This window comes from Prinia subflava, chromosome 1 (assembly GCF_021018805.1).
Source record: "Prinia subflava isolate CZ2003 ecotype Zambia chromosome 1, Cam_Psub_1.2, whole genome shotgun sequence".
Classification (NCBI taxonomy): Eukaryota; Metazoa; Chordata; class Aves; order Passeriformes; family Cisticolidae; genus Prinia; species Prinia subflava.
Genome location: NC_086247.1, coordinates 107,206,375 through 107,223,808, shown reverse-complemented (window position 1 = coordinate 107,223,808; position 17,434 = coordinate 107,206,375). Strand labels below are relative to the sequence as shown.

The window sequence follows — 17,434 nt, the reverse complement described above, 5'->3', positions numbered from 1 at the left end:
TTGTCCATTCATACTTGCTAACACCCTTCACTTAGAAAGTGTGCTTGTTCCAGAAATTCCAAGGAAAAATATTTTTCAAGTAACATGATAAATCACAGTGGCACATGTTTTCCTTTCCTACAGAAAGTCCATTATGGTCATTTTGTCCTTGCTCTATCACTGGCATCATTACTTATGCTAGTCTCCTCAGAAAAAAATAAATAAAAAGAGGATCTTATCAAAGTGATTTACTTGTGTCAGGATTGGAAGTGGACTGAAAGCAATGGCAGCTCCTACATAGAGGATGATATAATTGGATTACTGCCTTTTAAGTGATTGAAAACAGTAGGCATATCAGGGCTATCTCGAAGAAGATTTTCTGAAGAAAAAGACAGATGGCATTGTTTACATTATGTGCTGAATGCCTCTTGAAATCTTAGGCTTTCTTCTGAAGCAGAATGTGAAATGCAAAGAATTTTACTTGACCAAAAGGACTATTTCATAGGAGTACAGCATAACAGAACAACAAATTAGGCCAGTGTTGTGTGAGTGATTTAGATACTGCTATATAAACATATTCATAATCAAAAATTGCTAGTCTGTCAAAGTCTGAAAAATAAATTTAATACAGGTGATTGTCTGTATTGTCTCTATTGACTTTATTTCTAGTAAGGGTCTGCTTATAATGGCAGAGATTACAGCATGTAATAATATCCTGATGCAACAAAAAATACAGGCTGTAGTTTTAGCTCAGTGGGCCAATTTCACCTCTAAAACATTGGATCCAATGGCAGCTTGGGGATAAACTCACCCCAATAAATTTACATCTGAATTACCTACAGGGATTTAAAGCTAAATCAAATGCCCACAATTATTGGAGACTAAATTCTTTCCAGATGGGTTTGTATGCTAGACAGAGAACTCTATTATTCTATATGGTTGTCTTCTTTTAAAGAAAAAGAGAGATGACTTCTTAGTGAACCCTGAATCAAAGGGTTCACTAAGAAAAGGTTTCAAACCAGGGAACTATGTGGTAGGTTTATTTATTTATTTTACGATGTAGTGTTGCAGATAGTATGCAAAAGGTTTTGGAAGATTAATCTCATTCATCAGCACAAGAGGCAAAGGTTTTTATGGCAGAGGGAATATGGAAACTTGGATCGGGAAAACAAACTAATCTCACAGAAACACTTCCTTTTGTGCAGTTGAGATTTAATATTCAAAACTGTATGAGCTTATCTTGACTAACCATGTTGGTTGCTTATGCTATAATCACAAACACCTACTGAATTTTAATTTTAGGGGTTGAGGCTGTGACTCTCATCATGAGCACAAAGCATTGACATTCCCGCCAGAATTTAGGCACCTGCCCCGCAGTCTTCAGGTAGCCCCTCTTCTTTCCACATACAACACATGCTGCATATAAACCTCCAAACAGACCTACAAAATGCAGAAGGCTGTGCGCACCTAAGTATGCAAAAGGAAATATGGAAAAAATAAGAAATGGTGCATTTTCTCCACTCATAAACCATGTTTCTGAGTTATCCTCCAAGCACTGTTTCTCCCACTTAAAAATATGAGAAGTCTGCATTTAGATTTCTTTCCTTCCCCTGGTGCTTTAGAGGAAAAGAGTGTGGTGGCCTCTGCACCATGCTGCAGTATTCCATCCTCAGATCACTTGGAGTCTGGATAGAGAAGACAGCAGTTGCAATTTATTTAATCTGTGAAAACGTTTGGAGTTTCCCACATGGGTTGGAAAGAAGAGATTAAGCTCCTCCACCCTTTAAAGACAAAGGTGCCTTAGGACTTACTCCAATGCAGATACATAGGAGGAAGCAAAACTTTAATAGCAAGATTTAAGTGCCTGTGAAATCTAGTTCAAAATGCAGGAACAAAGCTGGCAATCTGGAACTCAGATTCCTTCTTATATCCTTGTTTCCACTGGGTACAAAAGGACTTAAACCTCAAAATCTTTCTGAAAATTTTCTTTATGGAAATATGAACCCTTTAGGTTATCCCAAATATGGTGCTCTGGAGAGTGGATTAATAAAATGCATTTTTCCAAGACCCAAAATATTACACAAACACTACCAAAAGGGGAATACATTATTACCTCTGGCTTTATAGTTCTGTATGCTACATCAGATATTTCAATGTGGTTCAAAGGACTTATGGAAATAATTTTATAAATTACTGAATGATAAATTAATATTTACCACTTTATGATTCTATGCTCAATTTCAAAAAATAGCAAGTGAAGAGTATGGTGGAGGGTTTTTTAAAGCTGTCTTTGCATGTTTTTCAGCACTGTTCCACAGCAAATAGTCAAAGAACAAAGTTACTTCCAGTTACTCAATACCCAGTTTCTGTCCTCTTGTTTCTTTGTGATCAAAGACTTATTATCTAATACCTGGACCTAACAATTTTTATCTTTTAACGTGTCTTAGAACTCCATAGTTTGTTCTATTAGCAAGAAATTAACATTAAACTTCTGAGAGAGATCACAAGCTGCCAATTGAATAAAGGTAAACTGTCTTCTTTCTATCAGGTATTTTTGTGTGGTCTACCAACAAATTTCAGTCTTTCACACTGTTCTTCAAAGCACAGATATCTTGGAAACACCCAGAGGAGGGAGAAAAGCATGCATATACACACAATATATTACTGTGATTAAGCTGTGCAAGGTGTACAACTGGATAAGAGTAGGAGATGACAGGCTGGAGAAGAGCAAGTTAGGGACTGAAACTGCTTGAGAAAAAAGATCCATGTGCCAAATGGAAGGGAAAAAACTAAGATCGTATTGGCAAGCACACTCACAGAGGAGATGCTGAGGAAGGACAAATGTGAAGAGAGATAATAGGAAAAGGAGCTCAGCCTGATCCCGATAATCTGCATTCCAGCAGAAGCACACTTTGAGCCCAGCCCTGTCAATAAACCTTAGTATGAATGAAGCACTTGTCTCCTTTGTCCAAGAAATAAAACAAAATTTGAACCTGAAATCAAAGCGTGTGAGAGCCTGAGAGAGTTCATCAATTAGAAAGGGTTTAGGGTGCATGGGGAACATCTTGCTATTCTGCAGGTTCTAAGCTCTTGATTAAACATTTCACTCTTGCCTCTGCTGGCAACCAATTCCAAAACTAAACTTCTGGCTAGGGATGCTTTAAAATGTCATACAGTTCCAAGCTGAGTCTTTGGCCTTGTTTAGCTAACAGTGCCCTGCATGTACGGAGTAGCCTCAGAGGACCAAAGGAAGGTGGGGAAATCCTGCTGTAATTGACAAATGATTCACTAACACTTTAGAGACCAAACCCAAGATTTGCCGTGGATTTGAACTAGGAGAGGGCAGAAAATAGAGTTGGCTTGGTAAGAAGCTGAGGCTCTGTGTGAGGGTGCTCGCTTTCTTTTGCTGTCAACCCAGGTTATAGAAATTCTTTCAGGAGATGATAAAGTCCCGGATTATCCTGAGCAGGATCTTTAAACAAGATGAAAGAACAGGGCTTCTTTGTAGGTGGGAGCAGGACTCTCTGATGTCATTTCTCCTGCTCCTTCTGCTATTGCTCTACTTCAGCTGTGCATGCACAGCAGCCTGGTGATCACCATGACCCTGATTCTGAGTTTGGCAGGAAGGAGATGGGACCTTCTCCCTTTGGGACAAGAATGCTTACGACAATATATTTAGCGTTGGTAAAAGTGTCAGAAGAGCTGATTCAGAAGTAGCTTGCTGGAACCAGGGCATCCAGTATCTATCTTGGATCTATACCATGGCTACAAAGAGGATGAAGTTCGATATAAGGGACAGCCATCCCTTACAGTGGGACCCAGGTTCAAGCTTCTTTGAAGACAGAAGTCAAACTAAAGTCAAACTGTGGTGAGAGAGAGCAAGTGGCTGAGCCAGGCACTCTGAACTTACGTCTTCTACACAAGTTACTGTTTCAGGAATGGCTGCAAAAGGTGAAAAATTCAGAGCAGAGCTAAAAAGCCTCTTAGTATTAACTTTTTTTTTTTTTTTTTTTTTTTTTTTTACTCCTTACTATCCAATTGCTAGGTATGCAGAAAGGTAAGGATATTCCCAGAATCTGCTCCCTCTTCCTAGTGTCATGTTTGTTTTTTTCAACATTTTTCGTGTTCTTTGCAAGGAAAGGCAATGTCAATTAAAAAAAAAAAAAAAAAAAAAAGGAAAATAATAAAACTGACAATCGTGTTTTGCTTGGCCATTCAGTCCAACACAAAGAAAAATACAGAACAGGATATAAAGTATATGAATTATCAGTTTGCAGCCTGAATGACTTCTTTAGTTCTGCATTTCAAAGGTTTCCTTTTTTTGTAGCTGCCAGTTAGTATGTTTGGAAGAAAGCCCAGATAACAGAAGATGTCAGAAGTGAGGTGAGGTGAAGACAGATGGAATAAATGGGCTGAGAAGGCACAAAAATAAACTTGTCAGAAGTCGCACTGTAGTAGAACTTTTTTTAAGGGAAAAGATGACTAATTTGTCCAAGACGCAAGTGCTAAAAACAAGTCTGTAATAAAAAAAACCAAAAAACCCAAACAAAAAAACCCAACCAATGAACAAAACTCCCCCCTCAAAAATAATAAAAACCACTCACCTCCCCAAAGAACCCAAACAACATAACAGGAAGAACAAATACATTTCTGTAACAGCAGGTACAACTGAACAACTTACATTGTCAGAACCATTGTTCAGATATCACTCAACCTTTATGTTCCTGTGGCTTTATTTACTATTTTATATGCTATATATTTTATATTTTATATGTTTTTTTAAAAGCATATTTTATGTACCTGATTTGCTATATTTATATGCACAAACATACAGACATATTAATTTTCTACATATACTTGTTCTTACTGGTAGAAGAATATTAGAGGCTAACCATAGGAACATAGTTCAGGTTATAAACGGTCCATGGTATGGACCAAATCCTTGAGAAGAACAAAGCAGTTCTGTTCCACTGCTTAGATTAAAACTGAACCAACCAGGGACAAAACTAGGCCCAGAGGCTACAGTGGCTCATGTGACCTGGCCCAAAAGCTAATCCACAGCCCCAAAACACTTCTACACAAAGTCAAAACTGTTGGGCAAGTGTCGGATGGATGTGTTACTGCAAGAACATATGCAAGAAAGAAGGGACATGAATCTTAAATGATGAAAAATCTAGGGTTTGATGACTGTAAAAGAACAAGTGTACCTCCACAATGATGTTTACTGTCACCTTCTCAGTAAGAATCCAGGACTTGTAAATGGGCTGTAATATTCATGGATGCTACAAAGCCTAGCTGAAGCCAGGCTGGGAAAAGTAATGACATTTATGAAGAAGGGTCATGAAGTTATCAATATACTCACCCCACTTTTCTCAATTGCAAATAGAAATGAGAAAACTATCTTACATGACCAGCCCCATGGATCTCCACTTCACCCAGTGGAGCAACCATTTCTTTCTGACTGTAACGAAATGATGACAGGTGAGTACAGAGAAGTCCTGTGAAATTGTATGGGGAAGTCCCTGGAAAACTTTCACTGGGGTAGAAACCATAGATCTTACATCATGCCCTTCTGTTATGCACACACTACGTCTACATAAGGCCAGGGGAAACAACTAGAATAATATTTTTATACTATTTTGCACAAGTAAGAAGGTGGATAACAAAAAACCTAAGTGGAAAATGAGCCAGAGTATGACTGCTTAAAAACTTGAGAACTAAAGAGAATTTAAGTGGCACAGGGGACTTTCTGCTGGGTGAAGAGGAACAGTTGCCTGGCTAACAACAAGCAGTGTCAGATGAACCAGATTTGAAGGGAATAATTCAGGTGTTTAAACATAGGCAGGTAGTGCTTTCAAAGTCCCAGATTACCCTGAGCAGGTAAGGTTTGCTAAGGCATCCAAGCTACCTGCAGTGTTCTGGAAGGGATGATGCAGAAAATACAGACAATCCACCCACACATCTGGAGCAGCAGCTGAAGACTGGAGTAACGTCAGCAACATCTGGAATGGCACTAGATTCCAGGTGTTTAGATGCCAGAGTCCCTGGTATTTCTCCCTAAATTCAGGACTTCTTTTCTTCTCTGAACCTAAACACCAGAGATGATATCTCATGGCTGGTTGCTGACATTCACAGACTGACAACTAGCTGAGAATAAAAGATCAGCTGGCAGTTTGACTTATTGGAGAACTATGACAAAGCCCCGCTTAACCATGGATGTGGGGATAGGTCATAGAGCATGTATATATGGTAGGGGGCTTTCAAGAGTCTGGGAAGTTCTCCTGGACCAGCAGTAGGCAATAGGAATGGGGAAGAAGGCAGCTCTGTGGGGTGAGCAGGGATAGGATGGGAGAGAGGATGGCTGCGCTCAGCCCATCACTGAGCACGTGGCTTTGACTGATCCTTCAGCAGGGAAGTGCCCCTATCCAGCCATTAGCATGAGCTTTGCTTACAGCCTTGCAAGCCAGCATGATGTATTTCCACATCTCAGAGGTGAAGCTCCTCAGGGGAAAATCTGGAATTTTATTACCATGCAAATCCAGTTGGGATGCTGCTCTCTAGCTTCCCCATCCCCCATCCTTCCCTTCTCTGCCTAAAAATTACTTGGGTGTGCAACTATACTTTTCCATATTTCCTCTTGAAGGATCCCAGGAGCATTATTGGACTTGTGCAGATGGGTATACTCATTTTACTCTCTCCTTAATAGTTAAAAATCCACACCCCGAACTTACCTATCACATATTTGGCTCCTGCTCTTGAAATTACCACCTTTTTCACTGGATTTTTGAGTGGTATGTAATTATGATTTTATTTATCTATTTATTTTCACAGGCTAATTCTTTGCAACAACTCAAAAGAAATTTAGACTCAGGATGAAAAAAATCATCTGTTGGGTTCTGCCCCTGCATCCTTTATGCCTCTGGCAGTTTCTTCTTCAGCAGAAATGCCTCATTACTCAATTTGGCATCTCATAGTCAACATCACAGTATGCTAAGCTCCACATTCTAGTAATTGCTGCTAAATGTTCAATTTTTTCCATTTACAACCACTGTGGGAGCTTTTTTATAGTAGAGGATATGTAAATACCACGTAAAAAGATCAAAAGGTGAGTCAGAAACTTATCTAAATCACAGTAGCCCCAGATAAAGTCTGCCCCATTGCTATAAATGGATTAAAAGTAATGTAGGGAAAGGATTGATTGTGAAAGAAACCTTGCATCCTACAAAAAAATCAGTATATACCAAACTCATCAAAGATTTTTTTCAATAGTTACAAGGCTTGCATATAGTTGTAAGTACAGGGAAACTATTCTATGGTATTTATACAGGAACAAAAGAAAACACAGGGCATTTCAAAAGTTTTGCTGTTGCCTCCTCTACTCTTGTGCAAATTTAACTATGCTTACATATATTATTTCAACTCCAACGCATACAATGCCAACAGATTTAATCCTAAAGGCATTTGCAGCTTGAATTTCTTACATAAGGATCGTAAATCTAGAATGGGAAGCCTGAAATCGTTAAAGTCACATATTTATAAAATCATATTCAATTAGGTTAAAAAAGTGCAATTTCTGTCATCATGTCATAAAAAGATGTGTTTTTCTCTCAGATCTACTATAAAGAAAAGCTCCCTATATTGTTACAGATAGAGGCTGTTTTCAATCAGTTACAAGAAGCAATCCAATTACTGGATGGTTTAGTGCAGTAACTGACTCCAGACTAATTTAATTTCTTTAGGTCTCTAAAGATCAATTGATCTGATTTGTTTCCCTCCCCAAAGGCTGTTTAGGAAAAAGCAGTCTTAAATACTTGGAAATGAAATACAAAGCTCTGTGTGCTTTCACACTACTTAGGTCATTTGGAAAAGCTGGAGCTCAGGATAAATGAGTGCTGTCTTGGCCCCAATATCATGGGATGCTTTACGGGAGGCCATTAGGAGCACCATGCCACGCTGCAGATTACACACGCCTGCTGAGGGAGCAGGGCAGGAGTGTATTTTCACAGCTTCTTGAGAACTACTCAGTTTCTAAGAGCTGTGCAAGTATGTTTTGGCCTTCACAGTCTTTTCCCTGGAAAATGAGTATTTTTCTCCAGCAGTGATCTTATAGTTTCCAATTAGACTGAGCAAGAGTTGTGATGTACTATTCAAGATTCACCTGTTTGCAAATAATATTGCAATGGACATCAAATAAGAAATTCTTTCTGTTTTCATGTCTCATTTTGATATTTCCTTTGCTTTATTTTGAATTTCTTTAAGTGATTTTGCTGGTGCTAAGATGAAATCTATAGAACCAATGGGGACTTAGAGAATGATGTCTTCACCTGCCTGAGTATTTTAATGGTAGAACCGAATAAACCCCTTGATATTTCTGCACTATTTGTATAACTTAGGCAATTCTCAGACAATCTCTTACCAGCCCACTTGCATGTTACACTTTTGTTATCTCATGACTTGATGTGTTGTGCAGCAGGTTTTGAATTTTTAAATACTATTGTAATAATAATCAGGACTAAGCTTTCTAATTTAAGCCAAAATCAGACCTGACCCAAACTTGGGCTCTGAAATCCAGAGTTTTAATGTAAGTTTAATACTTTTTACATTCTGGTTCTTTTATTTATTGTAGGCTTCATCTTTGTCTGCCTTATCTTTCATGGCAACATTTGTGCCTGGGCTTGGCTGCCTGTCTCAGGCTCTATTCTTACACTTATCAATAAACAAAAGGGCACTGCAGTTTATGCTCAGCATTTCTGACTCCATGCCATGTGCTGTTATAGTAAGATGTCCTCTGGAAAATTTCCCTTCCTATCCAGCACCACGATAGTCAGTTCATCTGCACAGAGGTAACTAAGTTTTTCTCCCAGCTTATCTGTTCTGACTCTTTCCGCCCTTGCAAAGCTGTGTTGTTAGATGTCTCCTGTCTGTAAAACAAGGAAACCTCTTCTGACAGGTTCTTCCTTCACTATTTATTGCATACTAACCTAAGCTTTGGATGTTGTTTGCCTCGGTATTCTGTCAATAGAGCAGGCCATGCTATTTTATTAAATTTGCCTCTTTTTTTGTTTGCTTTCGTTTTCAATGAAGGCTTTCACTTAAGAAACAATTTTCAACAACTTTCAAGTGTGCACTGCAGCCTACAAGCTTTCTTTTCCCAAATTCTTGTTATTTTACCCATTTACTCAACAGATCACTTATGATCCAGTCACTAGTAAGGTGTAAAGGATACCACTATTTCCCATCCATGGGTGGGCTTAGATAGATGTACTTTTGAACTGCTGTAAAGACTTTCTCTAGCTCTGTGGCTATGACTTCATAGAGCAGTTTGTCCCCTGTATGCATCTGTGAAAAAATGATTCACAGATACATCTGGATATCTCCATATAGGAGCCTGGAGGGTTTTGGCCTCTCCAAACTTTCTTTCATGATTGTGTGCTCATAGGAAAAAAGTGGATGTGCTATATCCATCTCCATCGAGTACTCTTCCAGCTTAAAGGACACAAGCAGCTTAATTTGCTTTATTTGCCAAGTTGTTTGACACGATATCATAAAAATGTAATGTGCTGGAAAGCTACCAAGAGATTGAAATTTATTTCCTAACTCAGCTGTGGGTTAATGCTTCTGTCCCTATGGCAGCAGTTGCTTGTAATGACCTGTACACACACAAAACAATTTCCAGATAAAGCTTTCCCCTGATGCAGCTTGTAATACAACTTTGGTGAAACAAAAATGGCATCTTTGTTGTCAGAGTGGGAGTTATGGGAGCCGTCCTGATGGCGGTAATTGCCAATGTGGTGTCTGGAACTGCTGAAGTGAATTTTGGGAGCTCTTCTCTCTCTTTTCCACTATGTTGAGCAGTGGGGAGCTGTAAAGATGTTTTTCACAGGACCACTGCCCTTGTTTCCCATTGACCCAATTCACAGCTCTCAACAGGATTAAATGGCATGATAAGAAAAAGCTTTTCATTCTGAAGTTGTAAAACTGACCCTCTTCCTCCTTCAAGAAGCCCCCTGAGGAAGACGAATATATTGGCCTAACTGGAACAGATGTCAAAACTCAAAACAGCTCTTTCTTCATAAAGTTTATAAGTATTTTTAAAGGATGTGGAGGAGTCTTACTATATGTAGCAAGATAACGTTAAAATGCACAGGTTCTCAGGAGTTGAAAGGATGCTTTTCCTACAAACTCTCTCTTCTCTTTATCTTATCTGCATGGAAAGTAAACAGAAAGTCCCCATTACCTCTCGATATCAGTGAGTCTGGAAGAGTCACGGAATCCTTTAGCAAAAGGGTTGCTGTCAATTTTCAGCTTGGTTATCTGGGAACACAGAAAAGAGCAACATTACATGAATACAGTGTCAGGGTGCTGCAGCGTACAAAGTGTTAACCAATCCATCCCCTGTGATTTCACTGCTCCTTTTATCCGTGCGCCCTGTGCGTGTGCACTGCTCCTGAGACACTGAAAACCCGAGGAGGCAAACCAGGGTGCACTGCAAATATGGCAGTGGAGAGACCAAAGGGCACGTCAGGCCCAGCCTTCCTGCTGCCCGGAGCAGGAGGAACCCACCCACGGACAGCATCACAGCTTCCAAATACTTTACCAGCATCAGTCAGGTTGTCTTTTCCACTAGCAGTACAAATCATCCCCCAACAGCTGAGCCTTGGTGGAGCTGAACATCAACCACCAGCCCTAGTGATATGAAGCCATGGTTTCACTTCACCACCACGTTTTTTTTACTGGGATGGAAATGTTCTCAGCCAGGCCTGCCAGCCACCACATAAGGGCAGTTTAACTGGTTTTGTATGAAAAGACACTGAGGAGGGGAAGGAAAAATGTGGGGAGAACTCAGATTTAAGGTGACAGAGCTTGGATTGAAGGAGTGACCCCTCTGAAGCCATCAGAGACTTGAAAAACCAAAGATCATGAATAAAAACTTTCCTCTCTTTTTCAAAGGTAGCTATAAACCTGCCCAGTCAGTCAGCCTTTCCATTTAGATTGAGCAACCCACTGACCAGGAATCCCTCCTGCCCCAAAACATCTGAGCTCCCCTTCGTGGTGAAACTTTTCAGGCGTATATGGTGGTGGCTTTCAATACGTTTTTTTGAGGACCAGAAAAAAATGCACCATTGTTCTTGTGAAATTTTCTATCTATCCAACCAATTTATATTTGGTGAATAAAACCTGAGACATTTGTATTTGAGACATAGTATTTGGATTTTCCAGCCATACTTCTTCCAAGAGCTAAAAATAAAATTGTAAGTGGGAGTTAGAGCTTGATGAGAGAAAACACAGGACCTATCCTGCAGGGCAGTGAATGCCATCAACTTTAACTTAAGCACATGAAAATCAACAGCTTTCAGCATTTCGTATTAAGGGACTTTGTCACCCTGACTTCCCTCAAAAAAACCAAACAAAAACAAAAAAGCCTGTATTTAAGATATTGAAGAGGCTCCAACCTCATTTTTAATAACAGGGCCTCAAGACTCAGGGAAAAAAAATGGGATCTCTTCCAAATCCTCAAACAATGAACACTCTCATCAAACAAATATATTTAAAAATGGGGTGGCTTCTCCCCCAAAAGATAAAAGAATAAAGAGGACAAATATACATTTATGTAAAATATTAAAAAAAAAAAAAAAAAAGAGGACAAGTGGACCCAACTTTTAATTCTGAGCAAGAGGTCTTCTGAGGAAAAAACAGAGAGGAAGGGACAGCTGACAAAGGGAAATTCTGAGGTTTTAATTTATGGTCTGCCGGTGATCAAACACTGTGGACCTGAGTGCTGGTGGAGGGTTTGAAGCTGTCTCACCATTCAGGTACAACTGGTAGAAACAACCTTGAAGCCTTGTCACAGGGACCTTGAAACAGCTCAGAAAGTTAGGTTTGGGCTCATTCCACTTCCAATATGCCCATAAGCTCTCAGCTCATGATGATGTTGCAGGATGGTAAGTTAGTGCCTCACATCCAGTGAAGATTTTTATGGCAGGGTTTTGAAAACCATCTTGAAAAAAGACAAGCTCTAACTAGTTCCATTGACTGAGATCACCGACACACCAAGCCAACTGCACTACAGAATAATAAGGATGTCTATTCATCTCTCGAGCATATTTTCACCAATCAAACTTCCATTTTCCTGATATTAAAGTTTTGGTATGACATCACAGGAGAAACTTTTCGTATCCACCAAAGCCAGATGAGACTCACAATCATTTATGGCCATATTTTTCCTGAGAGACTGTCTCACAAACAATCAGAGAACATCTGCTAGAAAGCATTTTAAAATGAAATTTGACCTACAATTCAACTCTGTGGCAGTGGTTTGACTGTTTAAATAAATGCATGCCCTTTAAATCTTAAATTATGAGATAGTTTGTTGAAAGTGTAATGTATTTAGCTTTTATCTAATAACCTCCAGAAATGTAATCAATCCCTCCTTAAAACAGTTCTGAAAGAAATGGCAAAAATGAAAAAAGGCTCCATTTTCATTAGTCATAAATAAAATGACAACATCAACCTCTAGGGGTTCCGGAGATGTTCCATTGAGAAATTTTCCAGGACTCAATGTATGTGCTTTCAGAAGGTTACTTTAGAAGTATCTCTAGTGTAAATATCATCGGTAGACACAAATCCATCCTACAGAAATAAATTCTGGGTTTAGCTGGTTTTCTGCCTGTTACTATTTTGCTGGTTTCTAAAGAAAGTTACATGGAAAAATTTAACTGCCTGTCCAAACATTATTTTCTTGAGATTTCCAGGTGCTGAGTGTGTTTTGTACAGCATTCAGATACAAATCTAAGTCTAAATCAATACATTAAAGCCTTAAAGCAGGATGTGGGGTCTGTCATAGAGACTGACTTAATATTACTAATATTATCTTCAGAACTTCCTTGGCATCCTATGCATTAGTTTAATTTTATTCATAGCATTTCAAAATTTCTTTTGCTTCATATTAGGAAATGCCTACTTCTTTAAATAATCCAGCAGGTACCTTAATTCTGTGATGCTGCCTGCCCACATATTTGGACAGTGTCTATATTTTTCTCAACTTGAGGGAACTAAGGAACAAAATAGGTGGGGGTTTTTTAAGTACTGTAGTCCGTAAGCCCTCAAAGCACGCTCTGAATCACACTGAAGGCAAGAACATATTTCCACTGACTTAACTATTAAAGCCTAATCCACCGTCAAGCAGAGCCTCTGTTCTCTGATTGTTTATAGACTTCCTAAAATTACTCATTAGTAATCTATTGTTATGATCTCCTCATTTTGTATATATTATTCACTGGCATGCAAATTGAAATTCAAACATCTGGATGTAATCTGGGCAGCCTCTGAAAACTGTATCTCTGAGTGATTTTCCTTACGTTTGAGCCTTACGGCTTAATTAGTCAACTTTTTAAGCCCATGAAATCATCATGTGCAAACCAGAATCTCTCTCAGCTCATAGCTTGTGGCATGAAAGATCACTGCAAATAAGAACAGTTCTTTAATGAGCTATAATTAGAAAATGACTAAATGTTAATAGGCAAGCGGCTTTTTATAGACGGGAAGACAAAAGAAAGCCTCTTCCTTGCCATTTTTACTCTCATGAATAATCCTTACTGCTCTTTGAAGTCTATACTACTACTGTATATTCAGGAAATACTCATGAATATGAATAAGATTGGCATGGAAAGGTAGGTTATGGCAGGAATTTTCCTAGTTTAGATTGGGCAGAAGAGAATTTTCAGCAGGATGGGATCCATTTACATCTGTGGAAATTAGCAACTTTACTCACCAACTGATTCTGGTAGGCAGTAACAGCAGTAAAAACTGTCTCTGGAAAGATGAATGTTCTGAACTCTTCTGATTTCAGATTTAGCAAAGAAGCTGTGTGATCCTTCTTCTTAATGATGTGGACCCTTGGCTGGTACTTGTGCATGGAGTTCAAAATGATCTGCAAGGAATAATGACAGAGCACTGTTCTGAGAGGAAGGTTGACAGGGCCCTCAAAGGCAGTAAAACCATGGGGGAGGGGGGAAGATTTAATTAACACGGCAGGGGAAGCATCTGAAATCTAACCAGCCAGGACCTGGTTTTCAGAGCAAACTCTTCAGCTCCTTTGGGCAGTTCCAGGAAATGAAGGTGGAAAAGCAGGCATCCCAGGAGCTAGTCTCCTCTCACTCCTACACCACTGGCGAGCATGCATTTCTTGAGGCGTAAATACCTGTTCCTACAGGTGAGGTGTTTTACATACAGAATTAGTCACTGCCACAGTGTGCTCTGGCTGGCAGGTGTGAATAAATAACTCCTGAAAACTAATGGCCAGGAGTCCCCACTTGCAAAAATGCTCAGGTGCAGAATGAAAACAGTCACAAATCCCTCAGAAAAAAAAAAAAAGACGGAAAAAATTAGACCCATCCAAAAACCTACCAGCAGCAGCACAAACCGTCCGACCAAAAGTAAAACTCCACGTAGCCTTTCCCTGTGGCAAACCTTTAAAACAAACTCCTTCAGAGGCGCTCTTCACCGCAGACTACCAAAATTGCAAGCAAGGAGGGAAACCAGTACGGAACCCCCAAATGACTGGGTTTTGTTATTCTATCCTCATTAATAATTGTTTACGAGCTCCCAAAACAATTCTAAACCTAAGGTACCAACCAACCAATTTCAACGTTCACTGGAGTCAAACCAAGAGTCCCCCTTGCTTCAGTTACCGCTGGCTGGAGGCCTGTTTGGCGGCCTCTAACCACAGTATTACAATATACGAATTAAATACAGAGCTCAGCTCACACCAGCCCTTGTTTTGGATATAATCACAGTCACAAGACAAAATTGGCAATGGTGTGGGTGGTTCTATTTTGCAGGGGCCATAACGACATTACAGGCAGCTCTGTACATCTGGAATAGCTAATGTGCATTCCTCAGGAAGCGCTAACTTCAGCTGAAACATAGCAGGGGCAGTGCAGTATTTCATGCTAAGTCAATGAGAAAGGTTGGACATTGAATTGGAGTGGAGAGCTTAGAGACAGCTCTATCATGGCTACAATTTCCATCAGTAGTTTTTTTTGCTGCTCCTTTGGGGCCAAATATTGCCACGACTCACACTGGGACTTTGTGGGGAGGCACACAGCAACAAGACATTACGATGACAGTGAACCATTATCCTGAAAGTGTTGCATGTTTGCTTTAACCAGCTCAGGTCCTTTTTCAAAGCACTTCATTTTATATAGGAACACACACAATGGCCATGGACCTTGCCTTTAATATCCTTAGCACGTTTCCCTCTCTTTGAAAAATTTTGTCTTGCCATCCTAGTGACTTGGATTGCTCTAAGCAGATGGAAAAGACATTTTAAAGCAGGGTGTGCAGATGGTGATGAGCTTGCTGAGGGGTTAGCCCACAGACCTTGGTGCTTTCCATTGCCTTTCATGGCCATGATGTCCACACCAAGGCATTACATCTGAGCAGCAGTCAGGGAGAGGGAGCAAAAAGTTGAGAGCAGCTCCCACGCATGCCCCTTCCTTTCACTCCTCTCTGAGTGCAAATTATTATAAAAGGAACTACATTTCTCAAACAAGACCATATGATCCATATGAAAATTTTCTGAAAAATGGAGTGCCCATAGATAACCTCCCTTGTTGTGGTACTCTACATTTCTCATTCCCACGAGAGGCAAGTCTGGTCATTCTTGTACTAAACAAGTACTGAATGCAGCCAGGAGGTCACAAAAGACCCATGACCAAGGTAAATGTCACCATTTCCTTCATGTGAGGGTCTGTTTGTGTAGTTCTCCACCTGAACTCCACACAAGCTGCTGATGACACCCAAAGACTCCTTAATATCCATGCAACTTCTTGTTTTAGGACCATATAAAAATGGTCCAAAGAAGTGAGATCCACAGGGTGTTCCTCACAGAGCAGCCTCCAAGTGTGTGGAGTGGCCTCAAAGTGTGGTCTCAAAGTCCAAGCAGTCCCCTCCTGCATGGTGTAGCTATCAGAAAATCCCTTATGCCAGCTCAGTGACAATCCTGCTGGCATGTCCCAAGAGGTACATCAGGTGCCCATATATTCGTGGCAGCCTGCTGCACACACTTGCAGGCAGCTAAGGCTCCCAGCCACCTCATCCACCTTTGTGCTGACAGCCTGAGTCAGAGGAGATGACCAGAATACTTCCTTATAGGATCCTGATTGCTGTAAGGTCAGGCAGGTTTGTGAGCGTCTGGCTCCCACTGGCTACAGACCAGTCACCAGAGGCAATCTGGATGCCAGCTGCAAAATTCCAAGATAGTTTTGAATTCAGGAACTGTGCTGCGAATGCCACATCCATATTCACCAAATTATAGCATTACCATGTGAAGTTTTCTTTCTGAAAGCACAAAGGTTCCTAACTTCTGCCTGGTTGACTAAAAAAACTTGGGCATAACTCCTTGTGGCTATTCCACGGCCCTTGCTTTCACAGTTATTTATTAAACATGTTCACAGGTTTGAGTTTTCATTTGCATAGATTCACGTATTTGAGTAAATGCCAAAAAAACAATTACAATAATGTGTACACTCATGGCTCACCTCACTGTAAACCAGAAATGATGGCACTCCAATGAAGGGCAATGAAAAGTCCTGAAGAAAGCACTCTGTATGAAAAACATCACTAAAAAACTGGGGGGAAAATGTCACGTTCATAAATATTTCACAATCAGAAAAATGGCAATTACTTGCTTGGCTGTAAAAATCTAGAGATAGGAGCCATTTCCTTCCTCTGGTAAGGATATCTGAAAGTGTTTCCATGGAGTGAGCTGTATGCCATGAACACAGAGATAAGACTTCTGCCTGAGGCTTGGGGAGAATATGTGCATAACTCTGGGGTTACACATGCTGCTGAAGGTGCACAATCAGAGAAGCTTGCCAACTCCAAAAGCCTTGGAATAAGAGAAAACAAACATATGCTAGAAGAAACAAATGCCTCTCTTCTCTACGGATTCCTTTTCAGGAAGTGAACCACCCTACAAATAAACCACAATTACCTTAACACTCAAAACTGTCTTCTGGACGGTGAAGAAAGCAAGCAACTAGAACAAACTGGAGTCAGGTTGGGACCATTTTCCCTACCTGTAACTAGTATTTAGAGGCATCTTTTGGGTCTTCCAAACTTCCTCAGGAACCAACACGCCTTATCAAACATAATTAAAAAGTGAAGGCTGGCTCTTTCAAACTGAAGGGAGAGATTTCAGGAGGTGTTTCAGTTCTTCTCTACTTTTCATAGACAGGAGTTTGGAAATGCCATGGACCATAGCACAGTAAGCCCTCCCTAAAGGCTCCAGAGGACTGGTTTCTTCCTTAATTCTACTGATGATCCAATGATGGCATTCACATTGCTTTTGGTAAGGCAGCACATAAAACCTGACATCCTGATTTGGAACATAAATCCCCACAAAATATTAAAAAGAGAGTGCTCTGTTAGGGGATAACACCTGTCACTCAAA

General features: G+C 40.1%; 1 protein-coding gene across 1 annotated transcript in view; it reads right to left on the bottom strand.

Annotated features, from left to right (window-relative positions):
- Positions 1-17,434, bottom strand: part of TBX20 (T-box transcription factor 20) — a 37,374-nt gene that overhangs the window by 5,495 nt on the left and 14,445 nt on the right. Inside the window, exons 5-6 of the mRNA XM_063406630.1 lie at positions 13,751-13,909; positions 10,217-10,293 (exon numbers count right to left, since the gene is read on the bottom strand). Coding sequence (XP_063262700.1) covers positions 10,217-10,293; positions 13,751-13,909 — 236 coding nt within the window. The remainder of the gene's footprint in view (positions 1-10,216; positions 10,294-13,750; positions 13,910-17,434) is intronic.